This window comes from Nicotiana attenuata, unplaced genomic scaffold (assembly GCF_001879085.1).
Source record: "Nicotiana attenuata strain UT unplaced genomic scaffold, NIATTr2, whole genome shotgun sequence".
In the NCBI taxonomy this organism is placed as follows: domain Eukaryota; kingdom Viridiplantae; phylum Streptophyta; class Magnoliopsida; order Solanales; family Solanaceae; genus Nicotiana; species Nicotiana attenuata.
The window spans coordinates 1,219,157-1,230,816 of record NW_017670282.1 but is presented as its reverse complement, the minus strand read 5'-3'; the positions used below and the strand labels follow the sequence as shown (position 1 = coordinate 1,230,816).

General features: G+C 37.5%; 1 protein-coding gene across 1 annotated transcript; it reads left to right on the top strand.

The window, feature by feature from the left end:
• Positions 1-2,287: 2,287 nt before the first annotated feature.
• Positions 2,288-3,740, top strand: LOC109237209 (glucan endo-1,3-beta-glucosidase, acidic). Its single transcript, XM_019403481.1, has 2 exons — positions 2,288-2,412; positions 2,666-3,740. Exons 1-2 carry the CDS (start codon positions 2,331-2,333, stop codon positions 3,613-3,615), a joined length of 1,032 nt encoding a protein of 343 aa, XP_019259026.1. The 5' UTR covers positions 2,288-2,330; the 3' UTR covers positions 3,616-3,740.
• The last annotated feature ends 7,920 nt before the right edge of the window (positions 3,741-11,660 follow it).

Genomic DNA, 11,660 nt, shown 5'->3' with positions numbered 1-11,660 from the left:
ACTCAAGAACATTATGTTGAAAGAATTCTTAAAAAATTTGATAATTTTGATGTGGTACCTGTAAGCACTCCTTATGATGCTAGTAGTCAATTAAAAAAGAATAAGGGAGATGCTGTAGATCAAAATAAATATGCTCAAATTATTGGTAGCCTAATGCATTTGATGAATTTTACTAGACCTGATATTGCATATGCTGTGTGTAGATTGAGTAGATATACTCAAAACCCGAGTCATGATCATTGGAATGCATTAGTAAGAGTAATGAAATATTTGAGAGGTACCATGAACTATGGTATTAAATATAGTGGATTTCCCACTGTACTAGAAGGATACAGTGATGCTAACTGGATCTCTGATTCAGATGAGACAAAATCCACTAGTGGTTATGTGTTCACCCTCGGTGGGGGTGTTGTGGCATGGAAATCAGCTAAACAAACAATAATAGCTAGATCTACCATGGAATCTGAGTTTGTGGCATTGGAATTAGCTGGCAATGAGGCCGAGTGGTTAAAGAACCTTTTGGCGAGTATTCCACTAGGAATTAAACCGACACCTTCTGTGTCGATGCATTGTGATTGCCAAGCTGCAATAGCCATTGCCAAAAATAAATCCTTTAATGGGAAGAGTAGACATATCCGATTGAGACATAATGTGATAAAGCAGCTGCTGAGAGATGGAATTATTTCCATAGATTATGTGAAGTCAGAAGTGAATTTGGCCGATCCTCTGACTAAACCTTTGGGAAGAAAATTAATATCTGAAACATCGAGGGGAATGGGACTTTTGCCAATTTGAGTTATATCAACTATGATGGTAACCCAACCTATGTGATTGGAGATCCCATGAAGTAGGTTCATATGGGTAATAACAAGTCATTAGTTGATCAAATGTGCACTATTAAATTATATCCCTTCCTATGGTGTGTGTATATATAGTGCAAGACTGCAAGGAATGGGAGGCTGAGTTATTAAACTCTTAATCCAATAATCCATAGCCTATTGTAGGTGGTGTATTGTGCTGCAGAATACACTTGATGGATGGACCTATATGAGTGTGGAGTGGGGCCGCTCCTATGAAATTTGTGGCTAAATTTCTAGAGCACTCATGAAAACCAGGCGCGCACATGGCCTATTAGCGCAAAACCGCGATAAACAACAAAGTGTGTGCGGGTATAATGTGATAGATAAGACACTAAACTTACAAAAGAATTCTTGGTTCATAGAAGTTCTAAACTTCAGCATTTGTTCTGTAAGTTTAATCTTATTTTATCTAGGTCTGGTTCATAGTCCAAGAGACACCAGATTCGACGCATTATGTTCATTTGTGAAAACCCAGAGAAAAATTTGGTTCACTATATTTTTTTATTCTTTTTGAGATATGTGGGGGATTGATAGAAAAAAATATATTAAAATATCTCAAAAAGAAATATTCAAATTAATGTCTATGTTCATTCCTTAATATAATATTAATTGCTCTTTATTATACAAATTACTCTTATTATTTGTAACAGATTGTACAATACAATTTTGAAATATTAAAACTGATTTTGATACCTATATGTATATATGAGATTTGAATGTTTGACATTTTGTAGCCTTAAATGGTTTTACGTTTTGTTATTAAAGCCTTAATGGTTTTTTGAACGTTATTCAGTGAATTGTAAACTCACTAATTAGTCTTTGTATTGATGTTTCAAAACATTTTAATTCTCAATTGAAAACGTCTGTTTCTATGTAGCAGTCATTTTGCTTTGAAAAGCCATTATGGCTTTGCACGTTTCCAATCAGAGAGTCTATTTGGTTTGGACTATATATATTTCTATTTTCATCTTTTAATCTGTGTGAAAAAAGTTAAAACTTTTCTTCCCTTTTCTTTTGTGCTGGGTTTTCTTCTCACAAATCTTTGTTGTTTCTGCTCCTAGTTATACTAGAAGAGCTTGTTGAATCCTGGGAGATACGCCTAACATTATTCATCTCGGGGTGGGCGAAATATCCTTAAGGACAGTGTCTTTGACACGCCTCAAGCTAAACCTTTTATTCTCCATAATCATCCAATTTTTTCCAACACTTTCTACATTTTTTTTTTCTTCACTTGTGACAAAAAATACACTGTTTTAATTCCATGACGTGCTTCACTGGGTGTGACTTGGTTATTTACGCTACTTGACAAAATTACACTATTCCTCTAACTGCCTCACAGGGCAATTGAGTTTGGCTTTTTAAGTCTTCGTCGGTCTTCTTCTGCTTGTCTATATAAGAAGCAGCCTAATGGTTCCTTCAACACACAATTTCAGCTTTAGTGTTTCTTACTCTCTCATTTCCATTTTAGCTATGACTTTATGCATTAAAAATGGCTTTCTTGCAGCTGCCCTTGTACTTGTTGCGCTGTTAATTTGCAGTATCCAAAAGATAGGTCTCTCTCTCTCTCTCTCTCACATTCTCTCTCATGATACATGTACATGCACCTTGTATGATGCGAATCAACTTATGTACACTGATAGCGTGAATAATTTTTACAATCTATATTAGGATTAATATATTTTAACATGTTGGCTAGAGAAGAACTTAAACAGAGAATCATGGTTAGTGAGAATATTCATTTATTCTACACCAACTTATTTGGGGACTGAAACATCTTTGTAATATACTCTTTTTCTTATAATCAGGGGCACAATCTATTGGAGTATGCTTTGGAAAACTTGCAAGCAATTTACCATCAGACCAAGATGTTATAAACCTATACAATGCTAATGGCATCAGAAAGATGAGAATCTACAATCCAGATACAAATGTCTTCAACGCTCTCAGAGGAAGTAACATTGAGATCATTCTCGACGTCCCAAATCAAGATCTTCAATCCCTAACTGATTCTTCAAGAGCTAATGGATGGGTCCAAGATAACATAATAAATCATTTTCCAGATGTTAAATTTAAATATATAGCTGTTGGAAATGAAGTCTCTCCCGGAAATAATGGTCAATATGCACCATTTGTTGCTCCTGCCATGCAAAATGTGTACAATGCATTAGCAGCAGCAGGGTTGCAAGATCAAATCAAGGTCTCAACTGCAACATATTCAGGGCTCTTAGCAAACACCTACCCACCCAAAGATAGTATTTTTCGAGGAGAATTTAATAGTTTCATTAATCCCATAATCCAATTTCTAGCACGAAATAACCTTCCACTCTTAGCCAATGTCTATCCTTATTTTGGTCACATTTACAACACTGCTGATGTCCCACTTTCTTATGCTTTGTTCACACAACAAGAAGCAAATCCTGCAGGATATCAAAATCTTTTTGATGCCCTTTTGGATTCTATGTATTTTGCTGTAGAGAAAGCCGGAGGACTAAATGTGGAGATTGTTGTATCTGAAAGTGGATGGCCTTCTGAAGGAAGCTCTGCAGCAACTATTGAAAATGCTAAAACTTACTATAAAAATTTGATTAATCATGTGAAAAGCGGAGCAGGAACTCCAAAGAAACCTGGAAAGACTATAGAAACTTATTTATTTGCCATGTTTGATGAAAATAATAAGGAAGGAGATATCACTGAGAAACACTTTGGACTCTTTTCTCCTGATCAGAGGGCAAAATATGAACTCAATTTCAATTAATTAATGGTAGTATATGTTGATATACATAGTGATATAAGGAATAAGAAGAACTGCTATGTTTTTCTCTTCAATAAAAAATGTAACTCTGGTTTCACTTTGTTATCTGTATGTCATAATTATTGAAATCCCGTCTTTGGTTTTAAAGTCTCTCCTTCTATTGGCAAGTACCTGCGTAATTTTTATATAAAACATTCTAAGCCTAAAAAGTGTTATTACCAATATATTATTGACTATTAATACTCCCCTGAGCATGGGGTGCTTGGGGGGAGCGCGGTGGGGTGGGAGGGGGAGGGGGAGGGGGCACGACGAAAAAAGTAAATGCAAAACCGTTATGCATTGGATTATCTTTTTAACCTCCCCACAATATGATGGTTTTGTTGTCTTGGACAGTGTTTAAGCCTACTTCTTCTCCAGAGTTTTCTTGGTCATCAATACGAAATGTTCTTACTTCTCTTAATTTCTGATCAATAACCATCCAAAACAAAAAAGAAAATTAATTTAGGAGATGACTCGAATTCGATCAGGATATTTGACCTTAGATCAATCCGGCCTATATATCTCATAATATGTGTTTCATTGAAGAGGATAAACTAGTCTCTTTTCAGCACCCAAGGCAGATAGAAACAATAATCTTCCACCAATGTTTTCATTCTCCCTGCGGGCTCTGATACTGGTAATAAAGAGGTCTCTTCCTTCTCTCCAACACGGTTTCTTTTTCCCTTCAAGATTCCTTTATTTCTACTAGTTTTTATGTAAGCAATCTGCAAAAAGTGTAAGCAATGTCTTAACTGTCTAAATCTACTCCTGAAGTCACGTCACTAAAATAAAGTACTTTCGAGTTATTTTTTGTCGAAAACCCTCCTTCCGTCATAGTTAATAACTTTAGCATTTCTTGAGTTGGAAAAATACTTGTAGACTATAGAGCAACACATAAAGTCAGAAAAACTTAGTTTCTTAACTTTGCGGGCTGTGTAACAGTTGCTAAATTGTCATCAGTGCCATTGCAACTACGTTATGCAATGTAATTTGCTCCCTGACGCTATAAGAAAAAACATTGACAAAGTAAAATGATGCATTTATTCATATTAGTGTCACGTCCTTAGTATTTAATTAAGTACACGTGCAGCACTTGACAACTCGCTCACGATCTTGCACAACTTGCTCATATTCTTGCTATGCCAAGTCAGCCTTACCACACTCAATATCACTAAGGTAATGTTAGAACACAAGAGAATTGACAAAGGACTCTTTTGTATTAGAGAGGACTTGATTGTTTTGCTTGATGAATTACAAATGAATGGCCCCCTTTATATACTAGTCTCCTAGGAGCTAGTATATAAATATTAATTGTTACACAAGGCCTAAATAATTACAAGATAAGGGCTTTCTCTAGAACTCTCTACAAGCCTAAAAGATCTCAAAGACTTTCGTAGCAAATCCTTAGGGATCTAGGGTCTTCCTAAGGAAATGTCCATACTTCTTTAAAATCTCCTTACAAATGCTAGCATTCCTCCTATGTAAGCTTCCACATGGCATTAATATATGCCAAAGAGCACCTACGTAACATGATGATGTGGCAGGTCATGACACTCTCCCCCACCAAATTTTGTGCCGCCCTGGCACAAAGCATCGACACATACGCACGCACCTCACACTGGTGTCGCATGAGATCTCTGTCCAATTGCCATGATGCTCTATGGAGTGGTTCGCCTTCCCATGCCACAAGGTACTGGTCACCTTTCTTTTTGGTCCACTTGTACTTTGGACAGCTAGCAATGATGACCTCGATCCTCCGCCCATCGGATGCCTCTCCTTGCTCTTTGCCTGAATCTCCCTATGACTCAACCAAGTCTAGCAGCTTCTGAAGCATCAGGTCCATGCTTCCACTCCCTATTTGGCTGCCCTTCGTGGTCACAGCCTTGCTAGGAAACTTGACCCTTTTTCTTGGTTCATCGTCCAAGTCTGATAGCATGCCATCACTTGCTGAATATGTTCAAACTTGGTATTATTCTAAGCCCAAATCACCGTAACTTTTTCTTTTCTTTTTTTTTTATTTGTTTGATCTTAAGGAAATCCACGCCTAATTACTTTCTATTACCATAAGCGATATCTTCATACTTATTCAATTAAAACTTAGTTAAGCTAGCTGTAAATTAAATAAACAAATCAAAATGGAATACTAAATAATTACAGTAAACCATAAAAGAAGACAAAACAACTTATGAATAAGATCACTTCATTCATCCATGCTTCAATAGTGTAACAGAACGAGGAAAAGAATTAGAACCTGGAATAATAAACCAGTGAGCAAAACTCAGAAATCAGTACCAAACAACAATCTTTCAAGTATTCCGAACCAAAACGCCTACTGTCAACCAATATCGTGACGAAACCTCGACCTCAAACTTGCCGGAGCTCGACAAACCTTGTATATACTCAACTGGGTTTGGACATTTTAATGGCTGAGATTTGACTGTTTTCGAATTGTATTCAGCTTAGTTTTTAGGTTCTTTTTTTTTGTTGAGGTTTTTGAGTGTTTTCTATGGAAGTTGTGGCTGCAATTTTGGTTAAGGAAGGAAAACTCCCCGATTGTGTGATGGGTGTGTGCTTCTTTTCAATTGAAAAATCTAAGAAGATCGGGTCAGAGGGTGGGGAGGGAGTTTATGATAGGAAATGACTGAAGCTCTCTTTTTGTTAAGGTTTTTATGGTTATTTTAATGTCTACCTTTAAAATGTGTGTTAGGCTGTATAAGAAGGAGGGGAAGTAGGTCTTAGGGTTTGGGCTTTAAAATTGGGCCATCTCTTTGGACCTCTTCAATTAAGACCACGCAAAATTAGTCTCAAATTTTATACTCTTTTTCTAAAACAAGACTAAAAATACTACACAATTTGCTAATGTAAAATAACTATTCAAATAAAACTAACCGTTAAAACAAACCTATTTTTGGTATTTTTCAAATATCATACTAAAAGATAAAAATGAAAAAATCATTGTGAAATTAAAATAATATTACTGAAATAAAGTGGAACTATTTTTGTATTTTTGAATTTTATGTAAGGTAGATAAATTAAAAATAACTAGATAAAATATTAATTATCTAAATAAAAGAAAATATTTTTTTTAATTTTTATTTTTGTGACAAAATAAAGTAAAAGAGTCAAAACTAACTGAAATAGCGATATTAGGCCTATACTAAATATTTAAATGCTAAAATATGTAAAATCTTGGGGAGGGTAAAAAATCACATGCCTACAGCTGCCCCTCTTTGACTGGAAATACGAAGTATTTTCAAACAATGAACGACAAGACAGGTTTTTGACCCGACCCTTATTTAGAGAGACCAAAAACTAAGAGAAAGGAGAATGTGACCAAGCCATAGTATCTGAGCTGCCTACATATCCTTGGCTATAAACGAATCAGGCCACGTGTAGTTCAAAAGTAGGAACATCGATGGAGTATACCGAGGTGGAGAGCCGATTGAGGTGCCGTTCCATCGAGGTTCCGGTCCGCGGTCCTGTTATTACATCAAAAAGGACTAACTAAGCCTATCAGCTACGAGTTACAAGATTCCTATCTATGAGTCTTCTCAAGCTTGATCTTGAGTCTTGGTTGGTTCTTTATGTGGACTCTGATATGAATCTTGATGCTTGTTAGCTGTAGGCGTTAGTTCATTCTTTCACGGCTTCTTCGGATCAAGACCGGACATGCAGTGCTCGTGGCTTCAGGCATGTCCTGAGCAACTCACATCTTTCATCTGCTTCTGCATTTGGATTCACTTCCCGCTTTTTTTCCTTTTATTTCTTTTTCTTGGATTGAGACTTCTTCTTTTGTCATCTAAAACCCCCGTGCCTCGAGGTAAAAACCTTATTCTTCAGGTAACTCGTGCTACCTCCGATTTGAAACTTGAAATGAATTCTGAAATGACTTCCCTCTTTTTCCAGCTGGTGCCTGCTACTGACTAAAAACTTGAAATAAATTCCCTTATTCTCCAGGTGGGCGCCTGATGCTTAAACTTGAAATGAATTCCTTTGTTTCTCCAGGTGGGCGCCTGATGCTTAAACTTGAAATGAATTCCCTTGTTCTCCAGGTGGGCGCCTGATGCTGAAACTTGAAATGAATTCCCTTGTTCTCCAGGTGGGCGCCTGATGCTTAAACTTGAAATGAATTTCCTTGTTTTTTCGGTGGGCACCTGATGCTAAAACTTGAAATGCATTACCTTGTTCTCCGGGTGGGCGCCTGATGCTTAAACTTGAAATGAATTCCCTTGTTCTCCAGGTGGGCGCCTGATGCTAAAACTTGAAATGAATTCAGGTGGGCGCCTGATGCTAAAACTTGAAATGAATTCCCTTGTTCTCCAGGTGGGTGCATGCTGCTTAAACTTGAAATGAATTCCCTTGTTCTCCAGGCAGGCGCCTGATACTTAAAATTGAAATGAATTCCCTTGTTCTCCAGGTGGGCGCCTGATGCTTAAACTTGAAATGAATTCCCTTGTTTCTCCAGGTGGGCACCTGATGCTAAAACTTGAAATGAATTCCCTAGCTCTCCAGGTGTGCGCCTGATGCTAAAAGATGAAATGAATTCCCTTGTTTTCCAGGTGGGCGCCTGATGCTAAAACATGAAATGAATTCACATGTTTTCTAGGTGGGCGCCTGATGCTAAAACTTAAAATGAATTCCCTTATTTTCCAGGTGGGAGCCTGATGCTTAAACTTGAAATGAATTCCCTTGTTCTCCAGGTGGGCGCCTTATGCTTGAACTAGAAATGAATTCCCGTGTTCCCAAAGTCGGCACTAGATGCTAAAACTTGAAATGAATTCCCTCATTCTCCAGGTGGGCGCCTGATGCTTAAATTTGAAATGAATTCCCTTGTTTCTCCAGGTGGGCGCTTGATGCTCAAACTTGAAATTAATTCCCTCGTTCTCCAGGTGGGCGCATGCTGCTTAAACTTGAAATGAATTCCTTTGTTATCCAGGTGGGTGCCTGATACTAAAACTTGAAATGAATTCCCTTGTTCTCGAGGTGAGCGCCTTATGCTTGAACTTGAAATGAATTCCCTTGTTCTCCAGGTCGGCGCCTGATGCGAAAACATGAAATGAATTCCCTTGTTCTATAGGTTGGCGCCTGATGCTTACACTTAAAATGAATTCCTTTGTCCTCTAGGTGGGCGCCTGATGCTTAAACTTGAAATTAATTCCCTTGTTTCTCCAGGTGGGCGCCTGATGTCGCGCCCCCCTTTTTCTCGCAAAATCGGGTTCATGACATTTTGGTTGAAACAACTCGTTCCTTTTGGAAAGGGGTTTGCGTTTTTTGAAGAGTCGCCACCTAACGATTTAAGGTGCGTTAGGGCACCTATAGGGTTCACTTATATCTACTTTTGGTAACCAGAGACAGGGTAAGGGCTTGAAATTATCCTAATGGGATGGTGTTAGGCACCCCTCAGGATCCACTAGTGTGGTTCCCGGCCAAACAATTTTTGTGAATTTGTACAATTAGCAAATAAACAAGTATGACTCAAATAGTAGGGGATTTAAGGTTAAGTACACAGATGTTTGAAAAAACAGTTAATGAGAAGCTAGATTTTGAAAAAAGAAGAAGTACAATCTAAGCATATTTGTGGATGTAGAGGGGTGTTCTAGGTTGGTTAGCCTATAGGATCACATCAGTACAATGCCCGGTAATCACTCCTTAGAAAGGGGCTACGCGTGGCATTAGCGCGCACCGGTCATCATATCCATGTCTACCCTTCCCATTCCCTTATTGGTCATGCAAAGCGAGTGTTGGTCACGGATTGTTTTCGTGTGCTGCTACCCATCCCTTCTTAATGGTACTGGAGGGAGTTAGGACCTCTACCTATAGGTGGTCCTAGACAAACCCCTAAGGTTTTTTAAAGGTGAAAATTCTAAGGCGAAAGCAAAACAATTAGGACTTTGCAAACAAGAACAGGAAGGGGTAGATAAAGGCTTAGTTTTCCTCCTCAAGTAAACATACGAGCAGCACGACTTGAACATAATTAAGGCCTTTATTAATCAAAGTTCTAAAGTAGGATTTCTAATTGACTATGCAAAAATAGACCACATTTTATACCCAGAAGTTATAGCCTAGAAGTTGCCAAGGGACTCTTTTAAAAGTTATCAGAATCAGAAACGTTAACGACAAAGAGAGCTTCAGGGGAATGCAGTTTTGAAGAGACCCTAAGGCTTGCCTATATGCAGATGTTATGTCTATATTAATGCAGAAAACAAAAAGGTTTTCGAAATAGACTCTTTTAATACCTGTAAGCGTGGTATCTAGTGAGATTAATGTAATTTTGAAAGAACTTGTTTCAGAAAATACTTAATACTTAGTAAAACCAATTCGGAAATGAACTAGGCGTGATCAAATTGACTTATTTAGACTAAACTAGGTTGAAAAGCAGAATTTCGAATATGTTCCCTATTGGCATAATATCTAACTGTAATACTGATTTTAATGGTTTGCCGGCGGGGAAACATACATAAATACTCATTGTACCAGAATCTGAATCAAGTCCTACAGGCGTGGAATCTATTATTAATCTGATTTTACGACATGATTGTTTGGAACCTATAAACATGGTTGTCGACGCCCCCTTTTTCTCGCGAAATCGGGTTTACGACATTTTGGAGGACAACTCTATTCCCTTTTGGGATTTGGGTTTTTTGGAATTGAAATTGAAGAGTCGCCACCTAATGATTAAGTGCATTAGGACGCTAAAGGTTTTTGAGTTTGAAAACCAGAGTTCGGGTAAGGGCTAGAAATTTTCTCGAGGGGAAGGTATTAGGCACCCCTCAAGATCAACTAGTGTGGTTCCCGGCCATGTTATATTGTGACTTAAATGCAAACAACAAGTAGGAAAGCAAGAATTACAAATACAAGGGGGTTTTCACATATGGTTGCAAGAGATTAAAGAAGTTAAAGATTAATTAAGGGAATCAAAATCAAACGAAAACATTCAGCATCATACAAAGCAAGTAGAAAAATCAGGGCAGGGTTAAATAAGGTATGAGTCAAGGTTCAGTATGATATAGTAACCAATTAAGACCAAATTCAGGAAAATTACAATTAAGGCAAGGCTAGGTAGAATAGAGTACCATAGCAAATAAGGTAACAAAGATCAGTTAATTTAAAACACGCGAATAGAATGCTAGGGTTTTGAAGGAAAGTTTTTGAATTACCAATCAATCAAAGAAAATCAGAATCAATCATGCGAAGTCATGATTCTGCATTCTCAACGTATAAATAGAGGTGAACGAACAAGAGTAACAAAAAAAATCAGCCATATAGACATAAGGGGGGTACGAGATGAACAAACACAACCATCCAGAGATAGTGGAAATAGGTTATGATTCAACAAGGCATATTCGAAACATGGTGACCATGAGACATTAGCAAGAATCAAGTAAATAGGCTAGCAGACAGACCCAAAGTAAGGAAAATCAGGCTATCACACATAATCAGACAAAGAAACATGCTAACACATAGAGACAAGGCAAAAGAAACTAGGCTAACACATATAGTCGAAGCAAAGAAGCATGCTAACACACATAATCAAACAAAGAAACATTTTTTAGAAATTAGGGTTTTTAGCAGAGTAAAACTAAAGAACAGTAAGGGCATAGAAATCAGTCAGAATAAACAAGGAAAAGGTTTTAATCATAAAGAAAATTGGTCGAAATATGCGTAAAAGAAATCCAAGAAACCCTAAATTTTCAAAGAAAGTACAAATGGTTCAAAGTAGAGAATCTTTCAGAAGAAACTCGAGAATAAGCAGAACATAGAGAAAAATATGAAAATAACATGAAAATAACACTGTTTTGAGAGATTTAGGAGAGGGTTAGGGTTTTAAAAAAAGGGGGGAAAACCCTAATAGAAGTGGAGAGAACCTATTAACACTTCAGAGATCGTGACATATAGGGTGTGATTTCGCCTGAAATCACACCGGAGAACTCATAGGTAGCATAACCAGGAACCCTAGGTCTGAATCACCAAGGTCCATAGACCTTGAAGGTCCTGGAGATGTTGAACAG